We start from the raw sequence: 21515 nt of genomic DNA on the forward strand, positions 1-21515 counted from the left end.
TTGCATTCTTTTTCTTGTAGACCCATAAGTATGTATGTTTTTATCATGCTTTTTTCCAAAGATGGAGTTTGTAACATTATTCTACAATTTGGTTATTACTTTTGCAGACGGTCTTTCTTGCCCACATTTATACTTTCCTATCCGCCCCTATTTTACTTTTTTTTTTAAGCTTATTTATTTTTGAGAGAGAGTGGGGAGGGACAGAGAGAGAGGGAGAGACCACCCAGGCATCCCTCTCCTATTTTACTTTAAATCAGTGCATAATTTTGTATTTTATAGCTTTCCATTTAATTGTTTTTTTGTTTTTGAGAGAGAGACAGAGCGTGGGCAGGGCAGGGGCAGAGAGACAGGGAGACGCAGAATCAGAAGCAGCCTCCATCCAGGCTCTGGGCTGTCAGCACAGAGCTCGATGAGGGACTCAAACTCACAAACCATGAGAAAGGTCTGGGCTGGAGTCAGATGCTTAACCGAATGAGCCATTTAGGTGCCTCCATTTACCTCTTGATGGAATTTAGACTGCTTTATTTATTTATTTATTTATTTATTTATTTATTTATTAAGTTTAAAAAGTCTTATTTTGAGGGAAAGAAAAAAATGAGAGCGGGGGAGGGGCAGAGAGAGAGGGAGACAGAGAATATCAAACAGGCTCTGCTCTGCCAGTGCAGAGCCAGATGTGAGCTTTGAATTCCTGAACTGCTGCAAGATCATGACCTGAGCTAAAATCCCGATGCTTAACTGACTGAGGTACCCAGGCGCCCCTAGCCTGCTTGATTTTCTTTAGTGGCAATGAACAGCGTTAAATATACATCTTTGTTCACTTGTGTATTTCTTTGTAATGTGTCTTAGAAATGGTATTAGTGGTTATATATGTTCATTTTTAATTGATTAAAACTGCAAAATTACATTTCCTAAAGGTTGTAAAAATGTTTATTTTCACTAACACTGTGTAAGAGCCCATTTTCCCCACACCCCTTAACAGTACTGGATATTACCAATCATTTTCATTTTTGTTAATTTTATAGGTGGAAGATACCAACTTTGAATAAATTACCCATTTTTTGAACTGTGGAATGTTCTCAATTTCAGGATATCGTGGTTCCCCTACATTGTGTTGAGGGATTTTCCGTGAAAGTTCGTGAAATAATTGACATAATGAAGCATAATTGTATTGCCAAATTTAAAAGTTGAGGAATAATTTACCAACAGTAGAGACGATTCTTCATGTGCAGTTTAATGACTTTAGACAGACATGTAGTTATGACACCACTACCATGGTCAAGATCCAAGATATTCCCTTCACCAGAAGTTATCTCCTGTTTCTTTATAGTCCTTTGTATCTTCAGTCTCTGATAGGTTTAACCCTATAGTTTTGCATTTTGCAGAATGTCCTGTCAATAGAATTCTGTAATACTAACTTGTTTAGCTTTCAATAATGGTTTTTTTTTTTTTAAGTTATGAGAAATCTGGTTTTTTCTGGATACAAGTCCTTTATCATTTTAGACTGTGGTTTGTCTTTATTTTCTAAGTGATGATTCTAAATGAGAAGTTTTACATTTTGATGGAGGTCCAATTTGTCAGGTTTTTTTAATAATTCTTTTTGTGTCTTACCTACTTTATTTAACCTAAGGTTACAAAAGTTTTCTTTTTAAAAATAGTATATATTTTTATTTTTTTATTTTATTTAATTTTTTAACGTTTATTTATTTTTGAGACCGAGTATGAATGGGGGAGGGTCAGAGAGAGAGAGGAAGACACAGAATCTGAAACAGGCTCCAGGCTCTGAGCTGTCAGCACAGAGCCTGATGTGGGGCTTGAACTCACAGACTGCGAGATCATGACCTGAGCCGAAGTCAGACACCTAACTGACTAAGCCACCCAGGCGCCCCAAAAATAGTATATATTTTAAAATGTTTATTATTTTAGAGAGCATGCACGTTTGGGGCGAGTGGAGGGGCAGAGAGGGGGGACAGAGGATCCAAAGCAGGCTCTGTGCTGACAGGAGAGAGCCCGATGCGGGGGCTCGAACTCATGATCTGTGAGATCATGACCTGGGCCGAAGTTGGACACTTGACTGAGCCACCCAGGCACCCCTAAAAGTTTTCTTCTAGAAGCCTAAAGTTTTAGGTTTTACGTTTAGGTCTGTGGTCCATCAAGATGATTTTTATATGCAGGTGAGAAAGTATGAGGCAGACTTCCTTTTGTTCATTTATGTTTTTAAAGTTTATTTATATTGAGAGAGAGCACACGAGCACATGAAAGGGCAGAGAGAGAGGGACAGAGAGAGAATCCCAAGTAGGCTCTACACTGTTAGCATGGAGCCCAATAAGGGACTCAGTCTCACAAATTGTGAAATCATGACCTGAGCTGAAGTCCAACCCTTAACCAACTGAGCCACCAAGTGCCCCCCTTTTGTTTTTAATGTGTGGATGTCAGATTGCCCCTAAATCTTTTTGTTGAAAAGATAAAATTACTTTGGTACCTTTGAAAGGACTATATTGTGTGGGTCTCTTGTAATGCTAATTTTGGGGGGGTGGGATTTCTAAAATTACTTAAAGTTCTAAAATTAGAGCCTTAAGTTCTGATTTTAAAGTTTAAAAGTTCTTAAAAGTATTTGTGCCCAAACTGCTATGCTGTATTTGATTGTTGACCTTTTAATATCAAAACACTCTAACTTCATTATTACAGGAGTAGCATGCGTTCATGTAGGTGACTGTACACCTGTACATTTACGTATAAATACGCACAGGAGCATAGGTGGTTGGTTAACTTTAAAGATAGCTTAAAATTGCATGCGTAATGATTTTGTTTAATCTATTCGCTGACATTTGTCTACAGTTTTATTCATTAGCTATTGAAATATCTTTGTATTTTAGTAGGTTGCTGCTCTTTTTTTAAGAGGTCTTTAGTATCAGAACAGATGCTTTTAAACAGATACTTTAGTATCAGAACAGATACTTTAATAGTATTATGAGCACAGTTATGGTGGATGCTACAAAGATGTCTCTTGAGCATCTCCTGGAAGCATGACACTGCTAGGCTTATGCTTAGCATTAGCACAGAGGAGTCTTCCAAATAGAGGGGAGTGCCTGTACGTACACATGTACACACGTTATTAGGATTAAATGCGTTAATAAGAGCTAAAGAAGAGATACATAATACTAAGGGAAAGAAATGGTTAATCCTGCCTGATGGGCCTAGCTCAGAAAGCTAGAGGGAGATTGGAATGAGATCTTGAGCAGGTTTTTGAAGAATGAAAAGGGGAAAGATTCGGTGGTATGAGGTTTCGAGGAGATAGTCATCCCCTAAAAATTGTTTTCTCTTTTAGCTTTGGCTTAGAATATTCACTTCATTTTCTGCATGTCCAATTTCTTCCTGTTCCAGTTTCCAAGTGGTATATTCTTTGTGGTAGGGCTGTAGCATTTATCACATAATTGTGTTTAGGACTTCTGTCTCCCACTGGACTGTAAATTTCTTTGGAGCAGCAGATGAAGTCCTTCATGTTCACCATTGCTTTTCCTTGCATAATTTCTGACACATGTAGAGTGGACATTCAATAAACATTGAAAGAATGCATGTTGTCTCACCTATTCACCCAGCATATGTTGAATGAAGTAAGACAGTGGTCTAAAGAATGAAAATCGCAGATTCAGGGAATGATGGGGAGTGGCATAGTGTTCTTCAAACACAGAATTTGTTACAGAGGTGAGAAATGTGATGGGAGATAAATTTGAAAAGTTGGTCAGGACCATGAATTTCAGGCTGGATTTTTGTGTAATGCCTTATGCTTCAAACTGAATGCAGATGTTTGTATTTAAAGTATGCTGCACATGATAAGCTTGGAAGACTTGAAGATGTAAAGAATGTGAATTCAGTGGGAGCAGAAAGGATGAGACAAATTGCAAAAGACTTTTGAGTTGTTAGGATTTCACCGTTTGAAGCTTAAAGAAGGAAAATCATTTAGGACTGAGCATTTGAGCCAAGAAGATGGTGCCATTAACAGAAATAAAGTTTTTTTGTGTATCTGGGGAGGGTTGCATATATTGAGTAACCTGTGAAGTCACATGTGGGTATTCAGCAGGGGGTTAAAAATGTAAAATTTGAGTTTATGGTAGAGACCAGCTATCCTTTTAGGTAGATATGAGAGCTAAAGCCCTTAGATTGTGAAACTGCCAGGTTAGAAGACAGAACTTTGAGAACTTCTGCATTTTGATGAGAAGGAAAGTTGCCTTATCATAGAAATCTAAAAGCATTAGGAGTAGGCTATCAACAATGGTAATGCAGATAAGAGGAAGACTGAGGAAGGTCATTGGAGTTTTCAGAATTGTGACTTTCTGGAGAATTATATTTAAGGGAGAGCCCAGATTATAATATTTGAGAGTGGAGGAGAGATGAGGAAGACTAATGCACAGTTAGTAATTTAGGGAACAATATGATTAATAAAAAGTACTTTGAGAATCCAGAGGAAAGACAGTTACAGTCTTTTGAATCAGGAAAGGTTTTCAGGGGGACAATACCTGGGCCCAAATAAATGCATGGGGTTTCAATCATTAAAGATAGGGAGGGATGGAGTGAGTATTGGAGTAGGAATCTTGTTTAGTAGCCTTCTAGAATCATAGTGTTGGAGCAACCTAAATGTTGTTAGACATAGACTGTTTTACTAGATTTCTGCTAAATTGTGCAGAATTGCGTCTCTGAGATAAATACCTACATTGACTGGCTATTTATGAAGTAGCTCTATTCTGGTTATTCTTGGATTATTTGAACCTAACTCTACCTTCCTGTAATGTCCATTTACTCTTTATCCAGTACTTGTACAAAGTAGAATTGTCAGCTCATTTTAGACATTATATTGTAGCCTGAGATTGTGTGCTTTAGGGGCAGCTCCATTATACCAGTTAGTGATTTACCCAACCTTTAACCAAAAAGTGAGCAAACAAATCTTAAGTACTTAACTAGAAGCTGAAGTTTTGATCAAGGAAGGAACCAAAAGGTATCAAAATAGCCAAAGGAACCAGTTCCTTTGATTTTTTTTTTTAACTTACTTGAATTTGAAGTATATTGTAAGATGAAGCCCAATGTGACTTTCTTCTCTTGTGTATATGTGTTAATTTTCTTTCCTCCACTCCTCTCTCACTGGTATTAAGAGATTCAGAAAAGATAGTGCCAGTTGATACAGAGCAATTTCCCATGAGAGCTGGAGTAGCTATGCTTCAGGAATTAGTCTAGGCAAATGGAGAAGAAACATTTTAAGAAACAAGAATGAATAAAAGGATATTGATGAAGAGACACGGGGATTAAGTGGGGTAAAGTTGGAAAGTAGAATGATCTCTGAAGTAGTTGAGGCTCTGTAAATTATATCTCGGAGGCCACATATAATCATGTTGGTATTTGGATGAATAGATAGGACTGATTATTTTTAATTGACATGGAAAAGTGAATTTATATGTGCATCCCAGTGTGACACAAATCTCCACATTTTCAAATGTTCATAGGAAAAAGTGGGGTTTAATACATAGAATTTTACTTTATCCAAAAAGATGTTAGATGATAATTGCTCTTAATCTTTGAAGGTGCTAGAGGCTAACAACCACATGAAGAAGATTCCCTTTTACAGAAGAATCCTTTAATCTCGGCTATCTTTGTTGAACTGTATCGTCTTGTAGGTTTGACCAGAGATCACATCTCATTTATAAATTAGAAAATTGAGATCCCAAAAGCTAACTCTTTCATGGTCTTAGATAGTTAAAATCTTTCTTAGTCCCATGTTCAGAGGTTTCTATTTGATCATTAAAAAAAAAAAAAAAAAATGGAAGGACCCAAATCCCAGAAATTGCTTACCTATGAGTTGAATACTTTGCTGTGAATAATAAGAATTGCACAGTTGTTCTTGTAATCACATTTATTCTGAATGTGTAATTTGGTTCTTTTGTTTTTCCTCTTGACTAGATTGTGATATACATTGGCTGTGCATGAATTATAAATGCAAACTTAAGGGGTGCCTGGGTGGCTCAGTGGGTTAAATTTCTGACTCTTGATTATCAGCTCAGGTCATGATCTCAGTTTGTGAGATTAACTTTACCACAGCCCAAGGAGCCTGCTTGGGACTCTCTTCCCTCTTCCCTCTCCCTCCTCCCCGCCTTGCTCACGCATGCACTTGCTCTCTGTTTCTCTCTCTCTGTCTCTCAAGATAAATAAACATTAAAAAAGTATATATAATTTTCACATTAATTTTACTAGATAAGTACTTCACACTTATTCAAAATAAAAATACTGTGTAGCTTTAGCTTTGTTACTTTAAATATATAGCAAATGAGAGTTCTTTTATGCATTAGGGTTTGTTAATCCTTATTGGAAGTTTTAGGTTTTGGAGGAAACTAATGGCACCTGAAATGACAGTATCTGATTCTGCTTTGTGAATTTTTTCTTTTCTCTCTCTCTCTCTCTCTCTCTCTCTCTCTCTCTCTCTCTCTCTTTTTTTTTTTTTTTTATGAGTTGGTTTATTTGTAAGTGGTACAGAATTCAAGGGAGAACAAAAGACTGAAGAACAGACTGGCAGGATTCTAGGTTGGGTTTGCTCTGACCTCCGAGTAAGGTAGAAATAGCTGAGTAACAAGAAATAAAGAGATGAGCCCCCACTGTATGTTGTTTCTTTTTTTCTTTTTTTTCCAAAGTTTATTCTTGAATGTACGGAAGGCTCCAACACAACACTTCTTTCTACCTATTGGTGGCAACAGATTTTATGGCAGAGAATGCAGATGTTTTAAACAGCAGTAAGGATCACCATCTCCTGATGGAGACAGAAGAAACTGCTTACATTTTGCTAGATTTCTCCATTCCTCCTGTGGCCATCCCCCATGGCCATCACTTCCCCCATGGCCTTCACTTTACCTCTTCTAGCTGCTTTCAGGGGCTTCTTCTTGCCACTGCCCTGTCCCTAGACCCTGCCACTGGAAGCAGTGAATTAACTTTTTTTCCTTTTTTTGGATTCACTATTTTTGAAAGCAAGTAAGATGCTATTTAAAAATTTAAACAGATTTGTTGTTTACTATTTCAAGACAGTTGTAAAAGGAGAGAGCATTATGTGAAAACTGAATTGGGAGTCACTGGGATTATATAGAGCTACATTTTTTAAAACTTTTTTTAATGTTTATTTTTTAATTTTTTCATTTTTGAGACACAGCACAAGTGGGGGGGGGGGTGGGCAGAGAGAGAGGGAGACACAGAATCTGAAGCAGGCTCCAGGCTCTGAGCTGTCAGCACAGAACTTGACGCAGGGCTCGAACCCACAAACTGCTAGATCATGACCTGAGCCAAAGTCAGACACTTAACCGACCGAGCCACACAGGAGCTACAGAGCTACAGTCTTTCTATAGGCTCTACTATGGTTGATAACCTGATTTTTATTTAAAAACATTATCACAGTTGTAATGATTATGGCAGCTTATTTTTGGCTGTAAAATTTTTTGTTTAAAGGAAACCTACATTGAGATTTATTTGTTAAGCAGGAATTTAAACTCATCCTAGTTGCCCTGTAGGTACACATAGATACTGTGAATTTTTTCCAGTACTTTTAAGTGTAGTAGGAAAGGATGTTTAATTATAAATATATATTTAAACAAGTAATATTTAACTTTTTACTTTTTTTCTCTTTTCTGATTCTTAATGTTATAATTTTGACTGTTCTGGGGGCTATAATCATGTAAGTAATTTTTTTTTTAAGTTTCATGTATTTTGAGAGAGAGAAGGGGAGGGGAAAGGAGGGAAGGGCAGAGAGAGAGAGGGAGCGAGAGAATCTCAAGCAGTCTCCACACTCATCGCAGAGCCCTACTGGGAGTTCAGTCTCAAGACTGCAATATCATGACCTGAACTGGTTCAAGAGTCAAATGCTCAACTGACTGAGCCACCCAGGCACCTTGTAAGGCATTTACTTTAAGTGATTGTATTTCTGGGCACCTGGGTGTTTCAGTCAGTTAAGTGTTCAACCTTGGCTCAACCCAGGTCACCATCTAATGGTTTGTGAGTTTGAGTCCTACCTTGGGCTCTGTGCTCTCAGCGCAGAGCCTGCTTCAGATCCTCTGTCTCCCTTTCTCTCTCCCTCTCTCTCTTTCTCTCTGTCAGAAATAAACATGAAAAAAGTAAATGATTGTGTTTCTATTTTTATTTTCTATTTGTTTTCTTTTTAATTTTTTAAGCCCCCTCCCTGTCAGCACAAACCCTCCCTCCCTTGTCTTGATTGTGTTTGTTTTTCTTGATCTGGCCTTTGAGATTTGAGCTTAACAGTACTTTATCATAGTGCCTAACCATTCTGTTCCCTATGTCCTTGTTTATATTCCATGGCAGATTATAAACTTTACATTATTACGTTAATTTCAGGTGTATGATATACTGATTCAGTGCTTCTATACATCACCCTGTACCTGTTCCCCCACCCCTTTCCCATCTGGTAGTCATCAGTTCTCTATAATTAAGAGTCTGTTTGTTTGTTTTCTTTCCCCTTCCTCCCCGCCCCTCATTTATTTATTTATTTACTTATTAAAGTAGGCTCCATGTCTGATGTGCGGCTCAAACTCATAACCCTGAGATCAAGAGTCTCCAGCTCTACCAACCGGCACTCCCAAGAGTCTGTTTCTTGATTTGTCTCTCTTGTTTTTTTCCCTTTGCTTCGTTTTGTTTCATAAATTTCATGATTGTAAACTTTTTTTTTCATTTTTAAAATTTTTATTTATTTTTTTAATTTACATCCAAATTAGTTAGCATATAGTGCAACAGTGATTTCAGGAGTAGATTCCTTAGTGCCCCTTACCCATTTAGCCCATCCCCCCTCCAGCAACCCTCTGTTTGTTCTCCATATTTAAGAGTCTCCTATGTTTTGTCCCCTTCCCTGTTCTTATATTATTTTTGCTTCCCTTCCCCTCCCTTATGTTAATCTGTTCTGTGTCTTAAAGTCCTCATATGAGAGAAGTCATAAGATATTTGTCTTTCTCTGACTTATTTGGCTTAGCATAATACCCTCTAGTTCTATCCACATAGTTCCAAATGGCAAGATTTCATTCTTTTTGATTGCCACGTAATTCTCCATTGTATATATATACACCACATCTTTATCCATTCATCCATCGATGGACATTTAGGCTCTTTCCATACTTAGGCTATTGTTGATAGTGCTGCTGTAAACATTGGGGTGCATGTGCCCCTTCAAAACAGCACACCTGTATCCCATGGATAAATTCCTAGTAGTGCAGTTGCTGGGTCGTAGGGTAGTTCTATTTTTAATTTTTTGAGGAACCTCCATACTGTCTTCCAGAGTGGCTGCACCAGTTTGCATTCCCACCAGCAATGCAAAAGAGACCCTCTTTCTCCAAATCCTCACCAACATCTGTTGTTGCCTGAGTTGTTAATGTTAGCTGTTCTGAGGGGTGTGAGGTGGTATCTCATTGTGGTTTTGGTTTGTATTTCCCTGATGATGAGTGATGTTGAGCATTTTTCTGTGTTTCGGTTGGCCATCTGGATGTCTTTCTCGGAGAAGTGTCTCCATGTCTTTTTCCTGTTTCTGGATTATTTGGTTTTTGGGTAGATTATAAACTTCTTTAGCCCTATCTTAATCTTGTTCATCAGGTATCCCCTTTATTAATAGCACCTGGCAATGTAGTAAATGCTTACTTAGTTAATGGAAAGAAATAACTGGACATAGGCCAAATGTAAAACATATTATTGTCTGCTGATTTTTAAAAAAAATTTTAAATATATTTATTTATTTTTGGGAGAGCATTAGTGGGATAGGGGTAGGGGAGGGACAGGACAGAGGATCCAAAGTGGGCTCTGCACTGACAGGCTGACAGTAGGAGGCCCAATCTGGGGTTCAAACTCCCGAATTGTGAGATCATGACCTGAGCCAAAGTTGGACAGCCCAACCGACTGAGCCACCCAGGTGCCCCAGGTTATTGCTTATTTTTTATGGTAATCATTATCATTTTGAAGGCAGTGAAATAATTCCAAGGAGAGAGAATACAAAGAAGATACAAGTCTATAGTTTCCCATGATAAGTGTAATCTCCTGGTCCTAACTGGTGCCTTTGTCTGATTTTTAAAAATAAATCATTGGAATCCAAGGACATCGATTATAGTCCCCAAAAGGAGAAAGGTACTGTGGACAGAAAGACTTGGTTATGGTGTTCATTGTGTGAGGCAGCATATAGTACTCTCTTGGGAATAAGAGAAAGAACTGTGTGACACTCCCCACCCCCACCCTCCCTGGAGGAATAGAGATGAAGGAACTGTGAATGTTGGAATTTACCAGTAGCTGTTGGGAAGTTATGATTTTGTTGTTATAAATTGCTTTTAAACCAATGCATTAATTTTCTTTATTCTTATTTGTATGGCTAAGAAAATTTCCTTCCTGAAAGTTTATGAACATGACTTTTTAATAGTTAATCATTTTTGTGTTTGCTCCCTTAGCATTTGACATTGTGCAGCAAAGAAATGGTTATGGAGAAGCCCAGTCCGCTGCTTGTAGGGCGGGAGTTTGTGAGGCAATATTATACTTTGCTGAATAAAGCTCCAGAATATTTACACAGGTAAATTCTGAATGGATTATTTGGTATTTTTATTTAGATTATTTTCTTGAGTAGAACTACATATATTTCATCTTTCCTGTCTCATGTTCTGATTGTTTGTTTGCAAACCATATCCAATATTTCAACTGCCTGATGGCTAAAACCGATTTTTTAAAAAATGAAATCTGCAGTAAGAAAAACGCTTCACATCATACACACATACACAATTATATTCTTGAGTATTTTGTATAAAATACAACATTTATATAATTTGTATAAAATGTACATGTGTATAATGTGGAGTGTTTTTCTTGGGCTTGACCAACTGATGGATTCTAATCTGCAGTTTGAAATTATGGATGTAAGTTGTCTTTTTAAGTTTCTTATAGCAGTGTTAGAAAATGAATCATTTAAGTGACTGGTGAAAATTTCTTCTGATCTGCAAAATACTGTTCCTTGGTAAAACAACAACAGTAGCCTTGTTTACTATTTTGGCAAGAGTTGGACATCTGTAAGCTTATTTTTTCTAGAACTTTTCTAGAATTTGAAATGAAATTGATTTATATTGTAAGTAGTATTTACAATTTTTGTTCTTCCTGTGTATTTTAGCAGGTGGATTAGGCTTTGCAAGTATTTGTTGTACCAGCCACATGAGTTAAAGGATAAATCATTGCCACTTCATGTGGGAAAAGCTATTAAAAGGACTTGGATTCTTTTAGCTAGGTCCTCTTCTAAGGACATTCTAAAGTTAGATTTTGAAATATGCCTTGCATTATTCAAGACCTGTTTCTATAACTAATGTCCTTCCTCAAAAAAAAAATCCAAAAATAAATACCTGTACATTTTTCTAATTATAGAAAGAAAAGACATTTTTGTTGACAGTGTGTATAAAGGAGTTTAGAGTGGGGAGGGGAGAATGGATTTAATAGGGCCTTTCCTTGTCTGAAATTTAGTGTTTATATAACGTAGATATTAAACAGGGAACTTTTTTTGTAGCGACATTAAGGCTCTCTATCATTTCAAATAAAAGTATTTATAATTTTTTACTTTTTAACAGACTTTGGTGAGTATCCTTACACGTGTATCTTTGTGCACCTTTCTAGTTACTAAGATAAGTTCCTGCACGTAGAATTGTTAAATCAAAGGTATGATCACTTCTAAGACATTTCTTACATACACTCTACAGCCAAATTGTGCTCCAGAAAAATGATAGAAGTTCACATGTTTGTAAGAAAGTTTGCCAGAAGTTACATGTTTGCAAGAAAATAGTGTAAACTTAAAAATACAGATAGTAGTTAAAAGCATAGACTATAGAACGGGACTGGGACTGTCTGGGTTCATTTCATGTCTTAGCTACTACCCCACTTGTGTAGTCTTCGGAGAGTTAATTTAACCTCTTGTGAACCTCAGTTTGCTCATTTACAAAAGAGCACTTATTTCATGAGGTTGTGAGGGCAATCAGAGAACTTTGTTTGGCATAGAGGAAGTCTTACATGTTTCATTAACAATAGGAGCTGAGTTTTCTTTATGAAAGAATTAACATTGTGTGTTTGATAATCTTAATTTAGAAGGATATTCTAATTGCTTTAGGTAATGCCATAGAAACACTAGTTTATCATACTTAAAGAGCAGTATAAAATATTAATGATATAATAGATAATGAAATGTAAACTTTCTTATTTGGTCTCTGAATTGTTTGAATTATTATAAATCTAACTAAACTTTTAATCTAAGCCTTTGGAATTAGTAATCATTTGGAACTTTGAGTAGAATGTTAAACAGCATCTGATTCCCGAACAAATCTAGATAACTGAGTTACTGTATTTGAAGGGAAAACTGGGTCAGTTACTTACTACAGCATCAGTATTTAGAATGTATTTTGAATATCTCATTCTTTCACTTAAGAAGATTGGATAGGAATTAGATGAGAATAGCAAATGATTGCATGTATATTCAGAGTGCCAGGAACACTAAAAATTCTGTCATTAATCACTTAATCCTTACAACAGTCTTATGGAGTAGTTACTGTTGTTTTTGATGACCAAGGAAACTGAATTTAAGGACCGTAAGTAACTTCATCAAGATTATACAACTAATGAGGGATGGAGCCAGACATACAAGCTATGTCTCTTTTATACCAGAACTTTGCTGCCTCTTAGATTTGAATGCTAATCAATTATCACTGGCCTTATAGGTTTTATGGAAGGAATTCTTCCTATGTTCATGGTGGAGTAGATGCTAGTGGAAAGCCCCAGGAAGCTGTTTATGGCCAAAATGTAAGTATCAATTTCATACACATTTTAGATTTTTTGTGCCCATGGATTTCTTCTTGAAAGTGATCATTAGTTGTAACTAGAATGCATGTTACAATAGTTTTTAAATGTGCTTTCAGTTCTTATAAATACCCATTTTGTTTGAAACAAGATAGTACACTGGGTTGGGTACCAAGGAGAAGATAGGTTATTATCTATCCTTGATGTATTTTATACATGAAACAGTTGAGAACAATGTATTAAGTTTATAAAAATATGGGCTAAGCCTTCTATTACAGGGATGCACAGAACCAAATGTACCTTATGACCTGGTAGATGATGTGGGACTTTAGCTAGACTCTGAATTACATACAGAATTTGGCCTTACCAGACAACAGGAAATTGAAAGTAGAAGAAATGGCACCAGAAAACACACACTAAAGTAAAACCAGTTTTGAAGTCAAGGAATAGTTAACATAGTTTGTGTGCATGACTAAAGACTTAATACAGAACGGTGGGAGGCAGCTATATAAAACTTGTAATACTGCTTAATAGGAGGCAGCCATAAGGATCTCTTCTAGAGAGCTGTGACATGTTGAAAATGGTGGTTTAGGAGCATCAGTCTGGCAGTAATGCGTGTCATGATGGAATGGATTCAAATGAGGCAGAAGGATTAAGTAGTTAATATTCCAGAGTTCTGAGGAAATCAGGGAATGTCTGCAGTATTAAGTATGAGGCAGAAAGATTAAGTAGTTAATATTCTAGAGTTGTGAGGAAATCAGTGAAAGTCTGTGGTATTAAGTAATGCAGTATCATAAGAGTTTGTATGTCTTTTCTCCTATTAAAGGATATACACCACAAAGTATTATCTCTGAACTTCAGTGAATGTCATACTAAAATTCGTCATGTGGATGCTCATGCAACTTTGAGTGATGGAGTAGTTGTCCAGGTCATGGGTTTGCTATCTAACAGTGGACAGCCAGAGCGGAAGTTTATGCAGACCTTTGTTCTGGCTCCTGAAGTAAGTTTTCATTTCACTTAATTTTCATTTGTATGATTTTGATTGTTATTAGTTGCTTGAAGTGTTCCGAGTTTCTTCTTACAGATTTAGATAGGCATGTAGCTAAATTGGAGAGCTTGGTATTGGACCCATTGATAAACATGGGCAATGCCAGGGTTAGGGGCACCAACCTTTCATGCAGCTGAAAATCGACACATAACTTTTGACTTTTCAAAAACTCTACTAATAGCCTGTCATTGACCAGAAGCCTTACTGATAGTATAAACAGTTGATTAACATATATTTTGTATGTTGTATGTATTCTATACTGTAGTCGTATAATAAAGTATGCTAGAGAAAAGAAAATGGTATTACATGAGAGAAAATACACTTACAGTACATTACTGTGTTTATCAAAAAGTCATGTGTAAGTTGGAGTGCAGTTCAAACTTGTGTTGTTTAGGGTTAGCTATAATTTGAGCTTTGTGGGTGTGTATACACTTTGCTATTTATTTTTTGATTCTTTTCACTTTGCCTATTTAGAAGTAAAAGTCATGCTGACACAAATGTATAAATAGATTACTAAGATTATATACATAATACAAAAAGTATCTTGTTTTAAGAAGTTACGTTAAAATGGAAAAGTTTCATTTGTTAATTAGTCCTAGTTCTCTTCTATTGAGTAGCCATTTCTTGAGTTCCAATATTTGAATGGTCTTTTATAAGTGTACTTTATATTAATACAGCATGTTCAATTTTGGAAAATCACATTGAGTCTAGATTATATTTCTATAGGTTTTTAAAAATTACGTAGTGTTAAAATAGATAACGCATATGCCACGTAATTTTTATTTAATTTTTTTTTTTTTAATGTTTTTTCACTTTTTGAGAGACAGAGACAGAGTGTGAGCAGGGCAGGGGGCAGAGAGAGAGGGAGACACAGAATTGGAAGCAGGCTCCAGGCTCTGAGCTGTCAGCACATAGCCTGATGCGGGGCTCGAACTCACGAACTGTGAGATCGTGACCTGAGCTGAAGTTGGACGCTTAACTGACTGAGCCACCCAGGCGCCCCTGCAATTTGTTCTTTTTATGCAGTGCCAAGTATATTGTTATTTAATGGAATATTTGAATTTTGTTTTCCTGTAGGGATCTGTTCCAAATAAGTTTTATGTTCACAATGATATGTTTCGTTATGAAGATGAAGTATTTGGTGATTCTGAACCAGAGCTCGATGAAGGTGAGGTTACTTTCAAGGTAGAAAGATTCTATCAGTGCTCTTTAAGGACATGAAAAGTGCAGAACTTACAGAAGTTTGCCTCTATTGTAACTGAGTCAAAACCCCCCTTTCTCCTTTTTGTTAAAAAGAAATAGATGTTCATTATATAAAAATGAGACATAGAAAGTGAAAAAAATTTCAGTCTTATTCTCTATAAACAAGAGTTTGGTGCCTGTTACAGAATTTTGCTGGATCCTATCCTTAGCAATACTTTTTTTTATAAAAATGCAGTTACGATGGTTCAAAGGTTGCTTTTTTCCACTTAGTGTGTCTTTGTTGGCTGTCAGTTTTTTGGCTATCCCAATTCTTTTTTTGATCCTTCATTTATATGTATCGGTTTGTTTCCTTTTCTTATTATTGTACTATTGATTAGCTGTGACAAAGGAAACAAACAGTTAAGGCTTAAATGTCATTTATTTCTACCTTTCGTTTTCTTACTAATCTTTTAAAATTAATTTTTTTTTTCAACGTTTATTTATTTTTGGGACAGAGAGAGACAGAGCATGAACGGGGGAGGGGCTGAGAGAGAGGGAGACACAGAATCGGAAACAGGCTCCAGGCTCTGAGCCATCAGCCCAGAGCCTGATGCGGGGCTTGAACTCACGGACCGTGAGATCGTGACCTGGCTGAAGTCGGACGCTCAACCGACTGCACCACCCAGGCGCCCCTTAATTTTATTTTTTTAATGTTTATTTATTTTGAGAGAGAGAGAGAGTAAGCATGGCGGGGGGGGGGGGGGGGCAGAGAGAGAGGGAGAGAGAGAATCCCAAGTAGGCTTCACACTGTCATTGCAGAGCCCAATGCGGAGCTAGGTCTCAGAAGCCGTGAGATCACGACCTGAGCTGAAATCAAGAGTCAGACACTTAACTGATTGAGCCACCCAGGTGCCTGCCCCTAGATCTTTTTTTAAAATAGAATGTATACCAAATTTCATCTTGCTTGCTTTTCGGTTTTTAAGAGAACAGGGAATACTGCAATTGAATGCCTTAGTAAGGAATAGGCCAATTTTTGAAACCGTTGTATCACTTCCTTAAACACTAAAAATATGTATATAAAATTGTTTGTTGAGCCTCTTAAAAAAGAGATGTGTATTATATATTGTCAGAATCAGAAGATGAGGTAGAAGAGGAACAAGAAGAAAGGCAACCATCCCCAGAACCTGTGCAAGAAAATGCTGATAGTGGTTACTATGAAGCTCATCCTGTGGCGTAAGAATAGTGTTTGCATGGCCAAATTTGGTCTAAATTATGATGTAGTTGTAATGTGGTTTTTGTTCTAGACTTAACTGTTAGAAGTAAATTCTTGATAAAGCTACCTGTCAAGCCAGGATTTTAGTACCATACATATATAGTATATAGTATATATATATGCAAGAAGTTTGGAAAAAGTTGTTTTATTTATATAGAAAATTGAACATGGTTTTGCCCAAAGCAGTGATTACTTACTGATGATGTAGAATACTTGGGACAACACAGAGAGCATTTTATTTTTATAAATATGGGGTTTATTTATAGTTAGTATTGAAGTAAACATTTTTAGTAATTAAATATTCCCATTTGAAAATAGCGGGATCAAAGAAATGCTGTGCAAGACTGTCATTCTCTTCTGCCTTCCCTTCCACCTTCTAGTTCTTAGTGGATTTTTGCTTCAAAACAGTTTATTACTAGTTATGCACATTAGATTAGAGAAATACTATATCTTATTTTAATCAAACTGATTGTTTCCTTCATACTGAAAAATGAATAAACTATTTGATTATAGTAATGGCATAGAGGAACCTTTGGAAGAGTCCTCTCATGAACCTGAACCTGAGCCAGAATCGGAAACAAAGACTGAAGAACTAAAGCCACAAGTGGAGGAGAAGAACTTAGAAGAATTAGAGGAGAAGTCTACTTCTCCTCCTCCTGCTGAACCTGTTTCTCTGCCACAGGAACCACCAAAGGTTAGATCAAAGAAGCTCTTTAGGCCTGTGACATCACACTTTTATATTTGGTGACATTAATGAAGCATGACCTTTGTTCTATTATGTTAAATTGTTTAATATAGTAAACCATGCTTTTTTTATGTATATGAAAGCTGTGGGGTTTTTTGTAATCCTGAGGAAATTTCTTTGTATTCCACCCCCCCTCAAAATATCCCTAAGAGCGAAACTTACAATTAATCCTTGTCTGTGTGCAGTGTTTAGTCTCTTACATGAGATTATTTGAGTCCATGTATATAACTGAGAGTTGCTCTTCATTCTGTAGAAATCCTCTATGCACGAATGCAACTGGAGTCATGCAATTTCCCAACTTAAACAAGTTGGCCTATTAAAAGAAGAGGTACCTGTTATTTCCGGTTTAAATGGAAGCAATTTCCTTACACCACCAATTAAATGATCTTGGAAAGATGAGTGACACCCATAGTGTATCATTTAAGCCTACCTAAAACATCTTTTATCTTTCTGTAAAGTAGAAGGTTAAAGTATATTTGGGTAGTGAGAGGAGGAGATTCCTTGTTCAATTTGTGAATGTCTGTTAAAGTTTCCAGTGAGTACTCTCTTCTTTCCTATCCTTCCCCTCAACACCATCACACCTTATCTTCCCCCAAAAGGGGAAGGAATTGGTTCTATTAGGTTCTTATTTTTCTAGTATGTGTAGTTAGTGGTTTGTTTGCCATTGCTCATCTCCTTAGAGCATATAGGAACGTGCTTGTGGATTTATGTAGTAGTTCAGACAAAACAGATAATCTTGCATAATGAGATTTTGAAAGCTGGCACATAGACTGGCATGTGTGTGTGTGCCTTTCTTTTGAGGAGTCCTCCAATATAGAACAATAGTTTAGAAATGAAAAGAAAGTATATATTTGGAAGTTTCCCTATAGGAATGTTGGTGGTTTTCCATGATTAGTAGTCTAGGTTTGTTGCATTTCCTGCAGGCTTTCTCCTGGGCTTCAGTGACCAGTAAAAACCTGCCTCCTAGTGGTACTGTTTCTTCCTCTGGAATTCCACCCCATGTTAAAGCACCAGTCTCACAGGTAACCGATCTGTGAACACATTGGATTGTATCCTTGTTACATTGCCAATTGCTTATCTCTTTTATACTTCTTTAAATGAGTCGATCAGAAATTATGGATTAAATATACAAAAATACTGTATTAAATGTCAGTGCACCCACTTTAAATAAATGCCAAATCTCCATTCATCATCTGCATAGGTAGTATCTGGGGTTTGGGTGTGAAATACACACTAAGTTGGTTTTACCAATATAGATAGATAGATAGATAGATAGATAGATAGATAGATAGATAGATAGATAGAGTCATTTAAAAGGCTTCTTAAAATAACAAAAATGTTCCTTTTAAAGTTTTAAATCTTATTTAGTGAAAATGTTTTAGGGAAGAAATCTGGAAAGGCACAAAGTAGTATGGCATTACAAAAAAAATCACTGTTTTAAAAAAATAGAAAACTTTAAAAACTACTCTGCCTAAACTCTCAGTCTGTAAGTGGTTCACTCCATTTAATTGAAGCCTGTACCAACTTATGACTGTAGTGTTCACTTAACTGATCATTCCAGTATTCTGCTTTTCATCTGTTTGTCATCTTACCCATTTCAGAGCTTTCAGAACACTGAAAATAAGACACTGGCTACCTGGTGTGTTTATTAGGTATAGTTTAAACTAAATTAGAATTTAGTTAATTCTATAGTACAGATAATGGGTATTCAATTCTTTTTCCTACATTTTGCGTCAGACTTCATTCCACTAGAAAATTACATTTAAAATGGTTAGTGTACATTAACCTCTTATTTGCTGTAAACAGTGAAACTTTGAGGTTTGAAAAAAGTAGTTAGTAATCCTAAGACAGCCTTTATGGTGTTGGTACACACAGTCAGCTACATAATAGACCACATGGCTTCAAGGTACCTGTTTTTTTTTTTTCCAGTTAACATATTCAGGAAATGTTGGATAATGTTGGATAATGGCAGATTACAAACCAGAATTGTGTCTTACTGAAGAAAACTAATTTGTCAGGTGTTGGTTGTGCTTTTCAACCCATCTGAAGACCTGATGAGTGACTTCTGAATTTTCTTTTGAAATTCTTGATTTCTTATCAGATTTGCATTTGAAATCCTTTGGATAGTTACTTCATCTTCTGAGTGTTGGCTACATTTATTTTAAACTTCCAGTTAAGAAATAAAATAGCTAATGCTTATTATGTCTTCAGTTTGTGCCAGGCATTGTGCAAAGCACTTTATATTCATTCTCATCTAATCCTCAGTTACCCTGTAAGGGTGCTTACGGTTACTATTCCTGTTTCACAGATGAGTAAATTGAGGCCCAGAGTACCTCAGCCTAAGGTCAGACAGCTGTATAAATAGCATAGGGCTGGACTTTGAATTTATGTAGTTGGACACCAGAGTCCCTTTGTGACTCATGTAAACCTATAGGTTTCTTTAGCCCATTGGAGGGGAATGTATCTCCATTTTCATCAAAGAAGAGTACTGTATTTAAGGCATGTCTGAATTACATTACATGAGATCCTAGCTTTTTGGCCAGGGGGAAAAAAAATTTTTTTTTTTAGTTGTAGGAGACTAGATGGTATTTTCCAACCCATCCCCTTATTAACACATTTTTAAACAGGTACAATTTAAACTTCTATTTAAAATAATTTTCTGCTCTTTTTAGGCTATATTTGGAATGGATTCATGATTTTTCCACTAGATTTAATAAATCCTTCAATTTTATTTTATTACTTTGGTGTAGTATCCATTTCCTTATCACTTTTAGCACAGTTTAATAAAAAGAATTAAATCTAATTTTAGGGTATTGGTAGGAATTAATTTAGAAGTAGGTAAGTTAATTTCATGGTAAAAAGGCTTTGTCTAGAAATTCACTAGTTTATCTAACTTTATCTAACTAGCTTATGTTCAGTTGAAGGACTTAGTAGTGGTTTTACCTGCTGTTGTTGATTTGATGGTTCCATTTTTATTTCATATTCTGTTTGACTTTCATTTGTGAGATTTGTCACCTGAGCACACATTCTGGTTATATGGAATTAATTTTAAGGCTCTAAAGTATAGTATGTGGTATGTTAGCCATTTTATCTCATTCAGAGTAAATGTTTTAATCATGAAATTGAGCCTGAATAATTATGAATTCACAGCTGGCTTAGTTGACATATATGAATTGTTGAAAGGAATACTGGTCTACATATTTTTTCACACTGGCATCATCAAATATCTACTGACACGTTGCTGAGTCACTATGAGTTATTGAAAAGATGTTGTAAATTATTTAAATTTGTTTTTAATTTTAAATCCTTAAAGGATAATGAAGAACTTGTCTATTTTGGTATGTGTAGTTATTTTTGGTTTTGGTAATTAATTTGGAAAAGAATGTAAATCAGGTCAGTGAGGGCACCTCTTAAGTTCTTTGATAACATTTGCATTCAGTGAGTCAGGTTTTTCTGAGAATTTTAAATTGAAAGGTACATTTGCTATTTTTATTAATTTTCCAAGGATACTAGCTTCATCAAACTTTGTTCGAGTTTGTCTGTTTTTTAATTGTTGGCACTTTTAGGCCCCCTTTAGTGAAACTTTACATAACTGCCTTTTTCAGGCATCACATTTTGGGTCGAATTACCATATAGTGTTAAACTGCAAATACAGATCACAGTGGTTTCAGGTCTATAACATAGGTCCCCTTGTCAGACATAGAACATTCTCCTACATGCTGAAAAACTAAAAATGTAATTTAATTCTAAATGAACCAATAGTTATTGAACATCTGTGCCTAACATCACTGTGCTTGGTTTTGGGTGATGTAGAAATGAATTAGGATACAGTCCTTAGAGGAATAAATACATGTAAATAATTGAGAAAACTGAAGAGAGTTGAAATTATTTTTAAAATAGCAAAATCCTAGAACATGGGAAGCAACTTCATCTTTTTTTTTTTTTTTTTTTTTTAAATTTATTTTTGGGACAGAGAGAGACAGAGCATGAACGGGGGAGGGGCAGAGAGAGAGGGAGACACAGAATCGGAAACAGGCTCCAGGCTCTGAGCCATCAGCCCAGAGCCCGACGCGGGGCTCGAACTCACAGACCGCGAGATCATGACCTGGCTGAAGTCGGACGCTTAACCGACTGCGCCACCCAGGCGCCCCTTTTTTTTTTTTAATTAACGTTATTATTTTTGAGAAAGGGAGTACAAGCCTGGTAAGGGCAGAGAGAGAGGGAGACAGATAATTCTCAAGCAGCACAGAGCCCAGCATGGGGTTTGAACTCACAAACCATGCTATGACCTGAGCCAAAATCAAGTCGGATGCTTAACCGACTGAACCACCTAGGTGCCCTGGGGAGAGCAACTCATCTTGAGGGAAATGGGAAATCTTCATGGAAAAAAAGTTTGGGAAGAGATACACACATCTGTTAAAAACTACTGTTGTACCTTTTGA

General features: G+C 36.3%; 1 protein-coding gene across 5 annotated transcripts in view; it reads left to right on the top strand.

Annotated features, from left to right (window-relative positions):
* The window catches only part of G3BP2 (G3BP stress granule assembly factor 2), a 79459-nt gene that overhangs the window by 51177 nt on the left and 6767 nt on the right, over positions 1-21515 (top strand). For 4 of the 5 annotated variants that reach the window (XM_006931055.5, XM_023253042.2, XM_003985278.6 and 1 more), the window contains exons 2-8: positions 10455-10573; positions 12747-12828; positions 13652-13825; positions 14951-15041; positions 16186-16288; positions 16842-17022; positions 17997-18095. In XM_006931055.5, coding sequence (XP_006931117.1) covers positions 10479-10573; positions 12747-12828; positions 13652-13825; positions 14951-15041; positions 16186-16288; positions 16842-17022; positions 17997-18095 — 825 coding nt within the window. In that variant the 5' untranslated portion in view covers positions 10455-10478. The remainder of the gene's footprint in view (positions 1-10454; positions 10574-12746; positions 12829-13651; positions 13826-14950; positions 15042-16185; positions 16289-16841; positions 17023-17996; positions 18096-21515) is intronic. The other variant, XM_003985279.6, reaches the window with a different exon arrangement.

Source organism: Felis catus, chromosome B1 (genome assembly GCF_018350175.1).
Source record: "Felis catus isolate Fca126 chromosome B1, F.catus_Fca126_mat1.0, whole genome shotgun sequence".
In the NCBI taxonomy this organism is placed as follows: Eukaryota; Metazoa; Chordata; class Mammalia; order Carnivora; family Felidae; genus Felis; species Felis catus.